The 17,065-nt window shown below is 49.7% G+C and overlaps 9 protein-coding genes across 9 annotated transcripts; 4 read left to right on the top strand and 5 right to left on the bottom strand.

Moving 5' to 3' along the window:
- Positions 1 to 480: 480 nt before the first annotated feature.
- On the top strand, positions 481 to 1,445 carry N7506_009098 (uncharacterized protein; the record flags this gene model as incomplete). Its single annotated transcript, XM_056958391.1, has 2 exons — positions 481 to 710; positions 761 to 1,445. The coding sequence occupies 2 exons, from the start codon at positions 481 to 483 to the stop codon at positions 1,443 to 1,445; spliced, it is 915 nt and encodes a 304-aa protein (XP_056807781.1).
- A 353-nt stretch (positions 1,446 to 1,798) lies between these two features.
- Positions 1,799 to 3,070, bottom strand: N7506_009097 (porin; the record flags this gene model as incomplete). Its single annotated transcript, XM_056958390.1, has 6 exons — positions 1,799 to 1,948; positions 2,019 to 2,521; positions 2,684 to 2,714; positions 2,773 to 2,861; positions 2,928 to 2,961; positions 3,023 to 3,070. 6 exons carry the CDS (start codon positions 3,068 to 3,070, stop codon positions 1,799 to 1,801), a joined length of 855 nt encoding a protein of 284 aa, XP_056807780.1.
- A 358-nt stretch (positions 3,071 to 3,428) lies between these two features.
- On the bottom strand, positions 3,429 to 5,647 carry N7506_009096 (asparagine synthetase B; the record flags this gene model as incomplete). Its single annotated transcript, XM_056958389.1, has 10 exons — positions 3,429 to 3,471; positions 3,531 to 3,635; positions 3,683 to 4,648; positions 4,714 to 4,937; positions 4,987 to 5,135; positions 5,198 to 5,233; positions 5,292 to 5,318; positions 5,393 to 5,418; positions 5,497 to 5,547; positions 5,622 to 5,647. 10 exons carry the CDS (start codon positions 5,645 to 5,647, stop codon positions 3,429 to 3,431), a joined length of 1,653 nt encoding a protein of 550 aa, XP_056807779.1.
- Positions 5,648 to 8,057: 2,410 nt separating this feature from the next.
- N7506_009095 (EXPERA domain-containing protein) lies at positions 8,058 to 8,571 on the bottom strand (the record flags this gene model as incomplete). The annotated part of the gene is made up of 3 exons (XM_056958388.1): positions 8,058 to 8,131; positions 8,178 to 8,412; positions 8,461 to 8,571. 3 exons carry the CDS (start codon positions 8,569 to 8,571, stop codon positions 8,058 to 8,060), a joined length of 420 nt encoding a protein of 139 aa, XP_056807778.1.
- Positions 8,572 to 9,779: 1,208 nt separating this feature from the next.
- Positions 9,780 to 10,433, bottom strand: N7506_009094 (E2 SUMO-conjugating protein UBC9; the record flags this gene model as incomplete). Its single annotated transcript, XM_056958387.1, has 4 exons — positions 9,780 to 10,033; positions 10,081 to 10,104; positions 10,154 to 10,314; positions 10,399 to 10,433. The coding sequence occupies 4 exons, from the start codon at positions 10,431 to 10,433 to the stop codon at positions 9,780 to 9,782; spliced, it is 474 nt and encodes a 157-aa protein (XP_056807777.1).
- Positions 10,434 to 11,414: 981 nt separating this feature from the next.
- Positions 11,415 to 12,098, top strand: N7506_009093 (uncharacterized protein; the record flags this gene model as incomplete). Its single annotated transcript, XM_056958386.1, has 1 exon — positions 11,415 to 12,098. One exon carries the CDS (start codon positions 11,415 to 11,417, stop codon positions 12,096 to 12,098), a length of 684 nt encoding a protein of 227 aa, XP_056807776.1.
- A 46-nt stretch (positions 12,099 to 12,144) lies between these two features.
- Positions 12,145 to 13,815, bottom strand: N7506_009092 (uncharacterized protein; the record flags this gene model as incomplete). The annotated part of the gene is made up of 5 exons (XM_056958385.1): positions 12,145 to 12,243; positions 12,296 to 12,388; positions 12,474 to 13,114; positions 13,168 to 13,569; positions 13,635 to 13,815. 5 exons carry the CDS (start codon positions 13,813 to 13,815, stop codon positions 12,145 to 12,147), a joined length of 1,416 nt encoding a protein of 471 aa, XP_056807775.1.
- Positions 13,816 to 14,213: 398 nt separating this feature from the next.
- Positions 14,214 to 14,528, top strand: N7506_009091 (uncharacterized protein; the record flags this gene model as incomplete). The annotated part of the gene is made up of 2 exons (XM_056958384.1): positions 14,214 to 14,258; positions 14,322 to 14,528. The coding sequence occupies 2 exons, from the start codon at positions 14,214 to 14,216 to the stop codon at positions 14,526 to 14,528; spliced, it is 252 nt and encodes an 83-aa protein (XP_056807774.1).
- A 1,151-nt stretch (positions 14,529 to 15,679) lies between these two features.
- Positions 15,680 to 16,917, top strand: alkA (DNA-3-methyladenine glycosylase II; the record flags this gene model as incomplete). Its single annotated transcript, XM_056958383.1, has 3 exons — positions 15,680 to 16,587; positions 16,677 to 16,799; positions 16,854 to 16,917. 3 exons carry the CDS (start codon positions 15,680 to 15,682, stop codon positions 16,915 to 16,917), a joined length of 1,095 nt encoding a protein of 364 aa, XP_056807773.1.
- Positions 16,918 to 17,065: the final 148 nt, after the last annotated feature.

The following is a 17,065-nucleotide window of genomic DNA, read 5'->3' as shown; positions in this document are numbered from 1 at the left end:
AGTCATTCCCCTCCGATATAGGCAGCACAGCAAAGCCCCTCAAGTGGGACCCAGATTGTATGTTTGAGGACAGGCTAAGGGGTGCTAGCAGGTGGCTAGCGGTGTGGATTCGGGAGTTGATGCCCGAGATGGCGCATCTTTATCTAATCTGATCATCAGCTACGAATGAACAGGTCGAGTTTGAGGCATATTACAAGGTATAGATGAGCAAATAAAAATATTTAGTAGATAGAATCATGTATGTCATTCGAGATAAATAGCTAAAAAGAAGACATAAGAAAACGCTGGCGAAGTTGGGACAGTTGGAAGATGATCGCCTACAGGGTGGTGACGCCACCCCGATCATCGTCTCTCACATCGGACCGCATTCCACTTCTTTCCTCATTCACTCACCCCCTCCAAGCCCACGCGGGCCTCACTCTCTATATAAACCCTCGCGTACTCTTTAGCTTCTCCCACTGACCTCTCCAAACTCACATTATGCCTCGAGTACCAGCCATTCGCCTGGCCCACGCACCTCATGCTCACACCCCCAACCGGGTGGTGATAGTAACAACCCCCCTCCGTCCACGATTACAACCCCAACCACGCACTTCACAGCCCATCCCCAAACGCACCTTCACAAGCACCCGACCAGCTCTCGCCCGCGAGCAAAACTTCTACGAAATCCTTGACCTCCCCACCAGCGCCTCAGCAGCCGAAATCAAAAAGTACCGACCCCCTCCCCTCAAATCCACAAACCCCAATCTAATAGCCCCAGACAATTCTACGCCCTCTCCATGCGCCACCACCCAGACCGCAACCGCTCAGACCCAGAAGCCGGCCAGCGTTTCGCCCGCATCTCTGCCGCCTACAATGTACTAGGCAACGCCTCCAAGCGCGCCGTCTACGACCGTGACCACGGCTTCCACCAGGTCCACGCCTCCGCCTCCCCCGGCCACACCCACACCCACCCAATGGGCAGCCACAGCAGCTACGCAGGCTCGCGGCCCGCAAGCGGGCTAAGCAAGCGTCGCTCGGCGTTCCACGGGCCGCCGCCCAGCTTCTACGAGCAGGGTGGGTATGGGGCGACGGGACGGCAGGGAGATGGGTTTGCGGCTGGGAAGTCTGGACCTTCTAAGTTTGCAGGGTCTGGGGCTGGATCTCGGACTGCGGATCCGGAGGACTGGGAGGGGTTTATTCGGCGGAATCCGTTGCATCATTTCAATGCGCGCGGGCATTTCCGTACGCAGGCGGCGGAGGATAAGAGGAGGAGGGAGAGGGCTAGTAGGAATATGAGGGCAGGTGTTGCTGATGCTGAGTGGCCGGAGCCTAATCCTGGTGATGTGAGTGGGGTGTCGTTTACTAGGTTTTGGTTTTCGTTGGGCTGTTTGATGCTTGCTGGTGCTTCGGCGGGATTGTGGCCGTCTTCTTCGCCTGATGATGGGAGGCGGACGAAGAATTGATGGAGGTTTCTGGTTGACTTCTTGTAAATACACACAATACACCGTACATTGCTGGATGATGTACACGATTCTTTTGTTTTACTTCTACTTTTGTTAGGCCAATGCGACCTGGTTTCAAACTCTTAGCTCTCAAGCTTGCGAATCAATCAACAAAAGAAAGGTTGGATTTGATATACAAAGGTGATTGAGTACTACAACACACATGATTATGATCTTGGATGGAAAAATCCCCGCGTACCGTTCTATCGCATCAGCGAGAAGATCGAACTAGCAACAGAAATATTACAAAAGTCTCCAAAAGCGGTCATGTGTCATTTCTCAAGAATCCGAATGGATATATGAGATTCAGACGCTTAAGCCTCGAAGGTGAAGCTGGCGCCAACCTTGTGGGCAGCCTGGTTAAGGTTCTGGGTATCGAGGGAAGCACCGAGGCCGAGAGTGACACCAGGGCGGAGGAGGACGTTGTAGGCCAGAGCGGCGATACCACGGTCGTTGATCTTGGCCTAAATTGCGAAGAAATGACGCGATTAGTCGTGATCAATGTAAACGTTAAGAAATCAGACGAAAACTCACCTTGGCGAAGGAAGAGGGGTCAAGGCGGTACTTGCTGGCAACCTCGAGACCGACAGCGTTGCCGGAGGTGGAGTCCCAGGAAGCCTTGGCACCGGCCTCAACCTGAGCGTTGACGCGGTGGTAGTAGCTGGCGGAGAAGAGGGAGAGGTTGTTGCTGGCAGTGATGGCAGCGGAGTACTGGGCGACGCTGTAACCGACGGCGGCGGAGTACTTGGTGATAGCGGCCTTGTTGACGTCGTAACCACCCTCAGCACCGACGAGGAATCCCTCGTGGCCGAGAACAGCGTCGAAGTTGGCGGTAGGGCCGTTCAGGAGGTCGAAGAAGGCGCGAGCGTTCAGGTTGGGCTGCTTGAAGTAAAGGTTGAGCTTGGCACCCTTGGACTGCTTAGCGGGCTGGTACTGGGTGAGGATCTCAGCCTTGAGGCCCTTGGCGATGTTGTTGTCGAGCTCGAGCTTGGTGTCGAGAGCGTTGGAGGTGGTCCACGCCTGGGTGAGGGTGAGGCCTGGTCGTGGGGAGTACATTAGCCTAACTCTGTGAATTGCGGTGTCCGAAAAAATCATCATGTTCAGCCGGTGCGCTATCGGAATCCAACACCCTAGCATCAAGGGCGTTGAACGAGCCTTCAGCGCGCCGGGATCGGGAGGTTTCTTGGAGGGGCCTTTACCAGTGGGCGCGTCAACGTATTTAGCCTCGAGCTGTGAGCGCGCATGTTAGCCAGCTGCCTAATGTTGGTCGTGGTGAGATCGGACGAACCTGGCCAGCAATGGGACCCTCGTGGGCAGACTTTCCCTTGACGGTGAAGGTGACACCGTTGGGGGCCTTGGACTTAACCTCAAGGTTGGCTAGATGGCTTCAATTAGCTATCAGAGCTTCAATGCCGGCATTACACCTTCGGCGAGGAAACGAACCGGCAGCGGCGTGGTAGAAGTCCTTGTTCAGGAGCTATTGGGATAATGCATTAGCCATGTTTCCGGGCGCCGAGTTTTGTGCCGAATTTGCATACATCGTTGGCCGCCTTGGCGATGTCGGAGAAAGCAGCGGGGGCAGACATATTGACGGAAGAGAAGTCTAAGGGATGGAAGATAGAGGAAAGTGTGGTTCTGTGGGGGAGATGAAGCAAAAGAAAGGGAAGAAGAGTTGCGATGATGTTGGGACAAGGGGCTAGCGTGGTTGGTGGGAGTCCGCTGATTGGCTGATCTCCTGCCGGGAAAACCCGTGTTACATAATCTCCTTATGCACAATTCTCAACCTACAGCTGCCTCTTGTTTTGATTGACATTCTGAGGTCATAACATTATACCAACGTATATCGATATCAGGGTATATACAATCTATCCTGTGCTATATCCCCAACAGAAAAATGCTAAAGAAAATAAAATTCAGATCCTTTTTGTGTCGCGAGACAACTTTTTACTCGGCCTGGTCATACTTCTTGTTGTGGTAAGAGATGGCTCTGTGGGGGATGTTAGTAACAGCTTGGGAAGTTTAGGAACGGTAGACTGTATAACTCACCTGCCACTGGGGTCGGTCTGCTTGGACCAGGTGGGGGTCCAGCGCTCGACGGTACCGGCACAGTAGGGAGGGAAGTGCTCGTCGAACATGGTGCGGTACCAGTATCTAGTCAAGTCAGCAATGATCAGTCGGGAAGAAGAAATTGAACATACGCCTCCTTGGTGTCAGGGACATCGGTGCCCCACTCAGGCTTGGGGTTCTTCATCATCTCATCAGTGACCTGGCGCTCAGCCTCGTCCTTGAGACCGTCGATCCAGCTGTAGCCAACACCGTCACTGAACTGCTCCTTCTGGCGCCAAAGGATCTTGTCGGGAAGGTAAGCAGCAGTCTCGGGCTCATCGGTGGTGTCGAAGGCCTTGCGCAGCATGTGCTTCTCAATACGCTCCTTGGTGATCATCTTGTCCTGGGGGTCAACACCCATGCAGGTCTCGAGGAACTCCTTGTCGAGGAAAGGCACGCGGGCCTCAAGACCCCAGGCGGAGGTGGACTTGTTGGCGCGCAGGCAGTCAGCCAAGTGCAGGTTCTTGACACGGCGGACGGTCTCCTTGTGGAGCTCCTCCTTGTTGGGAGCAGCGTGGAAGTAGAGGTAACCACCGAAGATCTCGTCGGAACCTTCACCACTCAGAACCATCTTGACACCCATGGCCTTGATCTTGCGAGAAAGCAGGTACATGGGGGTAGAGGCACGGATGGTGGTAACATCGTAGGTCTCGAGGTGGTAGATCACGTCGGAGAGGGCGTCGAGGCCATCCTGGACAGTGAAAGTGAAGGGGTGGTGCTTGGTTCCAAGGAAACGGGCAACCTCAAGGGCAGCTTCGGTATCCGGGGCGCCGGGAAGACCGATGGAGAACGAGTGCAGTTGCTGGAAGGTGGTGACGGTGGACAGCTCGTTGTCGTCATCGACGCCAACCAGCTCGCCGTCTTCAGCGGTCTGGGTAGCCTTGCGGGAAGCCTCGGCCATGCGCAGAGTCTCGCGCTGGGCGATGGAAGCCACCAAGCTGGAGTCCAGGCCACCGGACAAGAGCACACCGTAGGGGACCTCGGCCATCAGACGCTTGCGGACAGCCTTCTCCAGGCTGTGGCGGACAACCTTGTAGTCGACGGGGGTGGAGGGAACGCTGGCAGGGTCCCACCACTTGGGCTCGAAGTAGCGAGTCAGGGAGTCAGTCTTGGAGTCGTAGACGTGGCCGGGGGGAAGGCGATGATGTCGTCGCAAACGGGGTGGAGACACTTCAGCTCGGAGGCAAAGTAGACAGCACCGGGGGTAGAGGAAGAGCGGCCGAGGTAGAAACTGGTGATACCAATGGGGTCACGGGCAGCAACAACACGGTCCTGCTTCTTGTCCCAAAGGACCCAAGAGAACATGCCATCGAGGTGCTTGGGGGCATCGAGGCCGTATTCCTCGTACTGGTGGAAATGAGCTTGTGTTCAAAGAATATAGGCAATTGACTCGTACCAAGGGGATGATAACTTCACAGTCGGAGTGGGTCTTGAAGTTGTACTTGTGGTGAAGGTTCTTGCGGATGGTGCGGTGGTTGTAGATCTCACCGTTGACGGCAAGGGCGAGGGTCTCGTCATCGTTGACAAGGGGCTGGGCACCAGAGTCTGAAGTAATGTGTTAGGCACATATACCTTTTCGATTCCAATTGACCATAGAATCCACTTACCAACGCCGACAATGCTCAGACGCTCGTGGGCCAGGACTGAGATTTGCGTTAGCTTGCAACGTCGATAGTATCCATTACTGCACTGCGGACTCACTGGTGCTCTCGGCGCAGAAGTTTCCGCCTATCAAACAACATTTGTTAATTCCGTCGCCTCCAAATTTACCGCGCAGGTTTGCGCCTCGGGTAGTGACTCACTCCAGTCGGGACCGCGGTGACGCACACTATAATCGAGGGAGAGGTCAGCGAAAACTGCAGGATGTGTGGTTGAAGATAATTGGATAAGATGCTGAAATACTTACGCCTTGGCCATGCGCAAAGCTGTGGGCTTGAACTTCTGCACATCGGGGTGACTGAGTCAGTTAGCATGTGTACTCCGTTATGAACATCCCACTAGAGCGCGGGGCATGAAAAAGATAGAACGCACTGGTGGCACGCGAAAATTCCACACATGATGGGCAATTGACGATTCTATGGGGGGACGAAGATCAATTGAAGGAGGATGGAGAGAAGGGAGGAGCAATTGACTAATAATTGTATACGGGGAAGACCCGGCGATTTTTTTCAATTCGCACTTGGCGGGGCGAGGGGCGATGTCGGCAATCACTGACTCACCGATAAGATAACCTCTCAACCGCTTTGGGCTTTCTTGTTACATTCTCTCACTACTCATTCGCTGCTTAGCTTTTTCTTTATTCTTTCTCTGTTTGTCTAGTCTTCACTTCATGGAATGGTGCTCATGCATATCTCCGATCTTGGTCCCTCTTGTCACGTGATTGTGGTCTATATACTTTTCCGTAGCCCTAGCCAAGCCCTTTGGTCCGGTGTACTTTATAGACTTGACGGTTTTGTGCCTCAATAGTGATGGCAAGGGGTCGAAGATTCACAATTGTCTTTGACCAAATGATCTCCATCCACTAGATTATAGCCAAACACCGTCCACTTTACTGCGGGGACCCAGGAAACCAGAACCTCGGAAGATACCGAGCGAGGCAGATTTTGACTGTATTAATCTTGGGCTGTAAGAAAGTGGACTTACCTACATGGTTGATACTCCAATATATGCTCTGTGGCTAAGACTATATTTCCGAAGGGGCTACTCAGGCCGTAGACCCGGATATATCATCAAAATGAAACAAATGCAACAAGCCGAGAATCCTCGAATCCTCGAATCCACGTTCCCCAACCATGAGCTCACACTGTAAGCCCATGCGATCCATAGATTACAATCATTCTCTTGTCATTATAGATTGAACCAGTCGAAATTCCATATATGTGATTTTTCAAAAATGACCAACCCGTCTCGGTAGCATCGATCTATGGTTGCACAAAGTACGTGAGCACAGTCAGTGGCACATAGTTAGAGGTTGACCCCATAACTTTACCTGTCTGATCAGATGTTACCTGGGCCTAGTTGTCTTCATTTGACATTTTTCTGGATCCAGAATCTTTAAACAATTAATTATTTAAAAAAAAGCATTCAAACCACGAGTCGTGAGGTAAATGTGCCTATCGCGAGTGCCAAAAGAAAAAAATGAGCTCCCATGCGGGGATTCGAACCCCGGTCTGCACGGTACATTTGGAAGTGAACTTCCTAATGAAAACGAGCGATGATAACCCCTACACCACATGGGATGTGAATAGGGAAAGAGCCATCTTATGGATACATAGGGGAAGTGCAACCCAACAACAGAGCACCTTCCAGCAGCAACACTTCCATCCAGCCCAGGTCAAGTCTTATGAACAACCAAACCCTCCATTAATCGGATCTTAGAAAATCAACATCATACTCCCCTATTTAAAATAATAGACCTAGTCTCAATTCAAGTACTCCGTTAAAAGGAGTAATACCATGTTATCGCAAGGCTGGACGTGAGGTCCTAAGGCTAGGTAAAGGCTCCCTGCCCTATTTCTCCCTTCCACTCTTTTGCCTTCATTACTTTTTGCTTCTTCCATACTCCGTACTCCGTACATACAAAAAATGAGAATTTAGTTTCCAGTAGGTGGGAAATTGGCTCGTGCAAAAAATTCTCCCATGCGGGGATTCGAACCCCGGTCTGCACGGTACTATAGAAAGTAACTTTCTACTGAAAACGAGCGATGATAACCCCTACACCACATGGGATTGGATGATGATGGATCCACAACTTTTGGCTTCATGAGCCAAAAGCCCTAATCCAGCTTAACAAGACCTTGAATTGACCCATGGACAAGAAATACCCTGAATAAACACACCCGGCTAATGTATTGAGACAATATAGGTGAGTCCTGGAGGTAAATGTATCTAAATGTAGTGCCCCACAGTACTTTTAACCCTTAACGTGCTGTCAATTAACTGCGATCGAAGGTTCCAGGGCTCAGTTGGCTTTTAATACGCGGTTTGCTCTCATCTATATTCCGAAGAAATGAATGCATCAAACCAAATTTTGTACACCTTCAAGGTTGCTACTGCCTAGGTAGGTATGCAATGCGTATGATAATCTTCGGTTCATCGAGCTCATCATAGTGATCTTATGTCATAATATACGTGCACGCTTATCACACTGAAGCTAGCACTGGAGAAGAATCCAACAACTCGAGACTCAAGATAAGAATTTCAGGGCCACAACCTTCGAATATCAATTGCAGCCTCCAGGTCAAAATTTCCTGGAAATGTGGCTGGAATTGGATCAGAATTGCCCAGGTGAAGGTCAAAGTTTATATCTGGATATTGAGTTCATGTGCATCTAAACCAACTCTGCAACGACATCGATTCAATTTCTTATCCCAACCCTGTGAGGCGTGTTTGTCTGCCCAAGGGCTCGCCAAGCTAAACCATCTGGGGGACACCCGGTACCTCTGATGCTTTTATAAGGTTATACATTTAGTCGGTCTTTTTGACATCACGGACTTTGTAAGATGCCCTGACAGTCGCCAGATAGCTTTGATAGATACAAACTAGGAGCATTAGCCATTGAACAGGAGATTAGGACAAGACGCTCACAGCCGGGAATAATTATCCAAAATGTGTTCAAGAAAATGAAGTATCCCCAGTAGTAATGGGTTTCTGGACGAGAATATGATCTCCCATGATAATAATCCTCCGTCATACTTGTCGCATAGTACAAAACGTCACCATAGAGCTGTCCCATGGAAACAAGCATCTGTGTTGGATGGCGGTATGGGGATTTGACGATGATCATCCATGCTGTCAGATAGCAAACTGGTCCCCATACAAACTATAGCATGTCAGTATCAAGGAATATCTCATCCACAGCCTAACATACGGCTGTAATTGTCTCCATGCAAAGGACGAAAGGCTCCACAGTCAAGTATCGAGAATCAGACTTGGCATATTCCTTCCAAAGCTGTCCAAGCAGGTCTTCCATGCGAGGCATTGTCCTGTGATTGTACAAGAAATAACCTTCGAGAATAAGATGAATACACCCAGCTTGAACAAGTCAGCAGGGTCCCCTAAATGTTCACAGGAAGCATACAGAAGACAAACCATCCCGTGAGGATCTTGTCCTGGCGAGACAGTCTAGAACTATGTCCTTTCAAGAAAACTGAAGTGAGACTGATCACAATCAAAGTCGCAAGAGCGAAACTTCCTAAGAGTGCTGGGACGCTCATCGTATTCGGAACATGATCAGTGAGATTGGCATCGGGGGGGCCAGTACGGATGTAAATCGTTCAATTTGAAAGACTTTGATCTATTCAAAGGATCTGTACGGAGTAAAAAATACACGAATATACTTGGAGAAATATTTGCTGACAGGAATGGGGTTATAACTCCTCAACAAACTTCAAGTATGAGGCCAATAGATAAGACATGACCCGGATACTCTTGTTCCGGTGCAGGGGTGTTGGGCTAGTCAAGTAAAATGACGGCCCTGGAGTTAAGCTGATGCCTACATGTTATCATGTAGCCAATGAAAGCCCAAGTAATTTAAGCACGATGTCAGCTTCTGTAAAGATTCATGAGCCTGGTTTCACCATATGCCCCGATCCCGAGAATAATCTTTTCTATACAATCGTTCAGTTGGCTGAAGCCCACGCTGATGATCCACACGCCTGAGTTGAGAGGCGGCACGATAGGTGGTGTATTAGATTTGGCTGCGATTTCCCAACCAGGCTTACAGCTTGGTCGATCTGAGTCGCACCTGCATGGCCAGTCTGGAACCAGCAGTGGGGCCAGCCCCATTCTTCATCAAATGATCAATTATAGCCCGCCCCCATCGAGTAACGTCCATGGCTGCGTTTGTCTGCCGTTTCATGTGGATGTCCTGCTTAAGCTGGCTTGGGACATAGTACATCAAGAGTGAAAGTGAAGATGAAGTCTCTACATACTACGAATTCCTTCTGATAAAAAATGTAAAAAGACCAAGTCCCCCGATTAAGAGCTTGGTGCGGGATATCATTGAATCTGATTGCCCCTAAGTCAGAGAACGCCGTCCATTGGGTGGTGTAAAACGCCATGCTTGCGGTAGAAAAAGCGAAGATGCTCGCCTCGCCAGAAGAAAATGCATGATCTCCAGATCCCCGGTATCCCATGCTGAAACGAAAATAGGAAAGTCACCCCGAAACCATTGATGCGTACGATGATTTAGTTGGGCTGGTTGTCGCGAACGACCTGGCGCACCTTGCGCTCATAGGCAGGACGATCCTTCTTGAACAGGTTGTAGGCGTCGGCCTGGGCAGGCGACTCGGGGTTCGGGTCGTCGAGCAGATCCTGGATGCCGAGAAGGATTTGCTTAATGGTGATGGCGGGCCGCCAGTCCTCTTCCTCGTTGAGGATCGAAAGACACACGGTTCCGGAAGGGTACACATTTGGGTGGAACAAGGCAGGGTCAAACTTGCCTACATTGTGTTAGCTTGTACAGGAGTATCTTGGTGGAAGGACTTACACTTTGGTGGCTTGGTAGGGTATTCTAGAAGATCGGTCAATATGAGTATAGCATTAGGGCGGTGTCTGCTTACCATCCGGGAAAGCCACCTTCATTTTGAAAAGTCCACCTTCCCAAAGCGTGTTGGGCTTGCCAGGAATCGCACACTCCCAAGTCTTCAGGTCGAGGCCGCCCTGGGCATTGCGTGCGGGCTTTGCGACAAATCCGAATGGGTGATCGCGACGCCACTGCTTTCTAATCGCACAAGTCAGCGCGGAACGGAAGATGCGCAATGAATGTGCGCCACCGCAGACTCATCAGTGAGCCGAGTTAACCTACCGCTCCTCTTGTAGACGGTTCTGGCACAGAGACATCTCGGCTTGTTTAAGGTGGGGGTGGTTGTGAAGGAAATGTGAGCTTGCGCGGAGTTGGAAGATGGGGCAATAAAAGGGCTCAATGTAGCCACTGCTGAGCTTCACGGAGGGGGTGGTCCTGAGGTAGGTGGAAGCAGGAAGTGAGGGGTGTCCGAAAAGAAGATATAGAGAAGGCAATCATTGAAGTGATTGCAGTTGAATTCTGGGATCTGTGATTACGTAATACAGTGTATACAACAAATGAGCCTCATCCAGATCATCCAGATGCAACAAGTGCTTTGGTATTTGCTCTCAACCTCTCTGTTCAAGTGCCTCATCCTAAAGTGCCACACAAGAGCAAGTTTTCCACTGTAGTATGGCCTTGAATCACACCCAATTTCACACCAAGCATGTTTCAAAGAACTTCAGCCGCCAACCTCAGTTTGCCTGGGCAACATAGTTTGTCTAAGGATTGTATTTATGACTGCCTTGGTGGGAAAAGTCCTTTTGACTTAGGCATCAAAGCAAATGGTTCCAAGTTGAAAGTTACTTGGTTGCTGACTGGTCTTTCTTGATGCACAGGTGAAGCTGTTAACTCAGAGTTGTATATCCACCGAGCTTGATCCACAATGCAGAAGTCACATTCTGATTTCCATCGTTTGTCATATTTCTTCCTCTGTCATGTATCTTTGAGCTGCAATGAGCCCTGGAAGCTCTTTGTTCAATTATCTGGCTGGCCAGTTTCCTTGAGATGTCGAACAATGGCATTGTCCCAATGAAACCCATACCCTGGTATGTATCTTCCACAACGACCTTGGAGGTTTCTTTTGAAGCGCAACAAGAGGATTATGTCGATAAAGGCTACGTCACCCTCATGGACAGGCCCGAGACATAGTATAAAAGAGCAACGCCCACCCACGAAGCAAAACATATCACCATTCTCACTCAACTAGAGTAGCAAAAGCTTCAGTATCTAAATCTCTGCCACAATTGATCGACAGAATGTGCCACCTCATCACCTGGTCCTATAGCTTCTGCCTCCATGCCGACGCAGATGCCAGTTCCACCATCCCATGCCAAAAAGCGCTGAAAGCTGGATACGAGTGTATCCAGAGCCGTACAACGGAATTCAGATTCCCGGTTCCGGGAAAATGTCTGGAATGTAAGCACAAAAGCCAGGAAAGCCGACTGAACCTCTTGCGTACAGTGAGAACCCGGAACCGAAAGGCAGCCGTGGATGCTGCGTTCGAGTTCGACGAACATGAAGCCTGGAACTCGGATAGTGAGGGCATGTCTGAGAGTGAGATCGTTCTGGATATGCCCCCATGCCCTCCTCGTGCTCGCTCTGTTCCAGCGGATTCCACCGAAAAGACGGGAACCTGGATGAAATATCATGGCGGGCTGGCGAAGAAGCCAGAAGTTGTCCTACCTACTTTGCCCATTGTTCATTATAGTGCAGCCATTGAAACCGTGGAAGAGGAGGACGACGATGAGGATGAGGATGAAGAGTCGTTGGATGAGCGTGGTATACGCTGGCGCTCTTGGATTCCTCTTCCTACTAGACTTCTTCGGTCACGGTCGTGTCCAAAGCTGCCTTCTCTGAAGGATGATGCGGAGAAAGATGGAGAGAATGTTAAGAAGCGGTCGACTTGGCAGTCTCTCGGGAGGAGATTTTCGGTGAAGTGAACCAATAATATTATTCTTACACTTTGATTCTTGGATACCTATTTTCTCAGTCCACATAGATACCCTGATCAAATTTCTCCCGATCAAAGAACCGTGCCACGATAGTGTTGCCATTAAAGATGCGACCTTCCAGGGCATTAACAGCCTATAGATAAAATCAGAAACAGACACGACAAGCCGTAGATTCAAGCACATACCCGTAGAGCAGACAGCGGACTGACAAATTTGACAAACACGGGAACAGGAGCTTCAGCGGTGCGATCAATGAAGATTCGCTCCACGGTTCCATACTGCAGAGGTCAGCAAATGTTTCAAGCAATGCCAGTACTAAACCCACCTTCTCATTGCACTCCTCGCCTATCTCTTGCATCAGACCACCCCCTGGCTGCTCTCCAGCTCCGAGTTGATATCAATCCCATCTAGCATGCCTCGAAGAACGATGACCTCGCACATAGGCCCAAACTTGCTCTCATATTGGCTTGAAGTCTTGCTTCCAATGATCTTACCACGCCCGGCAGGCGTCACAAAGCCACCTCCTTCAGAATCTGGCCGCTTCTTACGTTTCTCAACCTGGACACGGAGAGGCTTCGCTATGCCAGAACCAGTAGCGCCAAGACCAGACCCTTTGGTCCATCCATATTTGGAGAGCAATCTTTCTGCGAAGCCTTTTTGACCAGGCCGGTTTGAGCGAGGCGCATCTTCATCCTGGTCTTCATCTTGTTCATCTTGTGCCAGTGCAGCTTCGAGTTCAGCTTCTGATGCAGGGATGTCTTCTGGGGGTGGTGGGAGGGCGTAGCGGACCGGTGCCCGAGAAATGGTTGCGGAGCTGGGTTGGAAAGTCTCGAATGATTTCGGTGGGATATTAGATGAAACCGCGGGCGGAGGTGCATCGTCGGCCTGTTGGGCTAAAGTCGCGCGACGAGCAAATGCATCCTCCCCAGACGCATCATCCGGTGGTGGCGGAGGCACATCATTGAGGTTGGGCGGTGGTGCAAAGCTTGGGGGTGCGAATTGACCTGACAAGTTAGTGAGGTTTCGTGGTTTTTATGAATGATGTCTCTGCACATACGAGGTCGCTCATCCTCACTGTCCGAGTCTCCGGTTGGAGAACGTTTCCGCTTGTACAGGTGGTCCTTCCATTCACGGACTTCCCGGACCTTTTCATCGCCATCACGGTACTCCGGGTAACTGGTTGGCCAGGTGGGATCATAGGGCGCGTTCCAGTCCTCAGCAACGTGAACTGGTTCGTGGGGGTTCTTCTTGCGCTTCTTTCTTCCGCCGCGCGGTCGTTTATTTTCCAGGTAATATTCATCATCGTCTTGTCTGGAAGTCCAGTCGCTTATGGTACTCTTGGGTGGCACTGAAGGCTGATTGGGAGTGGGCTGAGGTGCTGTCTTGGGTAGAGTGTGCTTGGCCTTGGCCTTTTGCGACGCGAGCTGCGGTCTTTTTGTGGGTTGAAAACGGAGAGAAGCTGTCCAGTGAGGATGATGTGAGACAAGACGATTTTCAATGATCAAGTAATTTCACGATAGTTACCAGTGTTGACTTGTTGCTTTTTGGCAGTTGAGTCCTCAGCTTGCGGCTCGGGTTCAGAGCTCTGTTTGAAGACGACTGGCGCCCGAGAGATGGTCCCTGGAGAATCTGTGGAGTCTCCCAGTAAATTTGCATAAAGGGACATACCCCCTTTGGGCGCTTTGGGGGCCGAGTCGGAAGTCATGGTTGATGTGTTTGAAGTCGACGGCCTGAGAATGACGGCCGTCGACTACATGTGATGCGATAAGGGCCCACTTTGATTTGCTGATTATCCGGATAATAGATATCCCTGATAACGATTGACCGGACTAATGTTGATCCTAATAATCACTGCCTGGGATAAACATTACTCCGGATCAGTCCATACTCCGTACAGTGTTCATGTACACTTCCTGCACGGATCACAGTTAATCCGTTTAGACCACCTAGGGAGAATAGACATCTAGACTATGGATCTTCGGTGTCAGCTGTCAGCCGCCAGGTTCCATGTATTCCATACATGCAACAGCGTTCAATCAAGCCTAAGATAATTGTGGTCAGGCTTGTGTCTTTCGATCATCTAGATTCAACCTTCAAATCGCCATGTCACAAAAGCCAAATTCGAAGACACTTGGCAGAGCGTCGGGGGTATGTGCATGGCTCTGCCAATGACTTGTCTCTTATCTTGTTCCATTCTGACACTGTATTCAGTCTCTGAATGCACCAATCGCAGCTTTCACCATGGCAGTGCTTCTCTGTTCCTACTGTTTTAGCTCTATTCGAACTGCCCGGCGAGATGCCCAAATGCAAACCCCAGCGGGGTCTACTTCTTCACGGCGACAAAAGCTATCAGAGAGGAACGACGAGTCATGGGTTCAACAGGCTCTCGAGGAAAAGGCGCAGAATGGTAAAGGATGAAAGTTGTCTCATAAATGCGTGCGATTCCATGCTTGGGTTTTTTTATTAGACATCACTGTTAATATTTAAATGCTCCCTATGGAGTACATTGCCACTGAAAAGTATAGCATGGTAGCACTTCTAAGGTCATGTCTTTGATCTAGATATTTTCCAGGGTTTCCTTGATACCTTGAGACCTTGGTGAGCTTTGTTATTGTTTTCTTGGTGTCTTTCTTTATAGGCCATCTCTAGATTTAATAAACCTGGAACCAGAAATTGTACATGATCTTGTTCAAATGTCAAAACTTTGTAGCATTATTTGATGTATCTCATCTAGTATAACTATCAACAATGTTTGCGTCTTCAGATTCAGTCAGAATTTTCAGTGTATGAATGATCATGCACCGGGAGTCTAAAGTGTGTTGACAACCCAGTTCAATCTTGAAATGTTCATCATGTGAATTTAGAAGAGCTTGTCATAGTAATTGACTGCACAAAAAAGGAAAACAAGGGGGAAAAGCCAAAAAAGTCGATAGTGACCCATGGACCAATATTTGATCAATGGCCTCAACTTTTCCCAGATAGCCTGTTAATGATTCAGCCCAAAGGTAATGGGGAATATGTTTAAAACAAATTGTCAGTGCTAGCATTATAGCACTTGACAAACCAGTGAAGGCAGGTGTGAGTTAGGAAGAGGTTGGGAAAAATTTGCGGGAAGCGGATTTTAATAGACAATCACGTGACTACCCACATCGAGCGCTGTGTATTCCTAGTCTTAGAGCAGAACGATGGCAATTATCTTTATTCTTCAAACTGCAAATCGGTTGCAAATATCCTGGCATAGGCATACATTTATGCAAAACACCTCGGAAATTCCTGAACCAAAGCTAATTGAATGGGCTTCAAGTAGCTAGAAATGTTTCTTATTGCACATGGCTTTTCGTACCATTTTCTAAAAGTCGCGGAACAAATGACTAGAAATTTGGTCTCTGATTATATCGAGTAGCTGGCAAGTAATTGAAAAAGAATAGGGTGCCCCAATTCTTCTGGCTCGTGAGCGTCAGGCATTGCTCTGTAATCCATCTTGGCGTGTGGGGCTGATCTCCAACTCCGCATCTCTCCTCTCAATCTTGTCAATTGCAAGTACAGACCGTTTCTCTGATATCGAAAGAATGTCGCTCAGGCGCTCAGCGAGGCTAGGATCCATACCAGCAATCAAGGCACCGCCGACAACATCGAGTAAAGCTAGAGTTCAACACAGCGCAGTGACGAAACCTCGCAAAGCAGTGAAACCTAAGAAACCACAGTCAAAACCAGAAGCATCGTACTGGTCTCCGGAACCAGCCAAAGCAGATCAAGACACAGATCAAAAGCCCTTGCTCACTAACCCTCAGCTCAGACCATCGACGCCTCCTCCCCTCGACCGTCCCGTGGATCCCCACCGAACAAACGCAACCCTTTTGACCCCTCACGGATCAACGGTGAACGCCTACCCGGCCCATGTGGAAGATGCCTCGCCCAGCAAGACAGGTCTTCCACGGCCCCACGCTACAACGGGCACGCTGCTTGAGCAAGCAACGGCGCACTTGATCGCAACAGACCCTCGCTTGGCGACTGTGATATCACAGCACCCATGTCCGCTTTTCTCGCCTGCCGGTCTGGCGGAGGAAATTGACCCCTTCAACAGTCTGACCAGCAGTATCATTGGACAGCAAGTCTCCGGTGCCGCAGCAAAGTCTATCCGCAACAAGTTCCTTACATTGTTTGATTTACCGGATGGTGTTGCGCCAGATGGACATCGTCATGACAAGTTTCCAACTCCTGATCAAGTTGCGAAGTGCGATATTCCAACATTGCGCACGGCGGGTCTATCGCAACGCAAAGCAGAGTATATTCAGGGTCTTGCAGAGAAATTCGCGAACGGAGAGCTGGGGGCGAGGATGTTGGCCAGAGCAACTGATGAAGAGCTCGTTGAAAAGCTGATCGCTGTAAGGGGCTTGGGGAAGTGGTCTGTGGAGATGTTCGCTATGTTCGCACTAAAACGCACCGACGTATTTTCTACGGGTGATTTGGGTGTACAGTAAGTCTGCCTTTTCTCCGGATCTTTCTTGCCCTGTCTTCCTGCTTGAAATTGCATGTCGAGGCTTTAGAATCCGCTGACCGCTGCAGGCGAGGTTGCGCGGCCTTTGTTGGCCGTGATGTGAGCAAACTCAAGGGTAAAGGAGGTGGTAAGTTCAAATACATGGCCGAGAAGGACATGGTGGAGCTTGCTGCCAAGTTCTCGCCGTATCGGTATGTTGAGACCGTTTGATCCTTGGTGTTGATTACGCCTACTTACACGATCAGGAGTTTATTCATGTGGTACATGTGGAGGATTGAGAACGTCGATGTGGCTGTTCTCGGTGGATAAGAGCAGTTTATTTACTGCCTACAAGTTGGTCAGTTAGCACACTGATCACAAAGCCAAGGTGCTGTAATGTATTTATAGGGTACCTGCATATATTGCTCGGTCATTGGTTTATAGTTGAAACTTATCCCTCTCCGAGTAGGTCTCAGGC

This window comes from Penicillium brevicompactum (assembly GCF_028827555.1).
Source record: "Penicillium brevicompactum strain IBT 35665 chromosome Unknown utg000006l_segment0_segment0, whole genome shotgun sequence".
Lineage (NCBI taxonomy): Eukaryota > Fungi > Ascomycota > Eurotiomycetes > Eurotiales > Aspergillaceae > Penicillium > Penicillium brevicompactum.
Note: the sequence above shows the minus strand (reverse complement) of the source record. Positions and strands in the feature narration are given on the sequence as shown.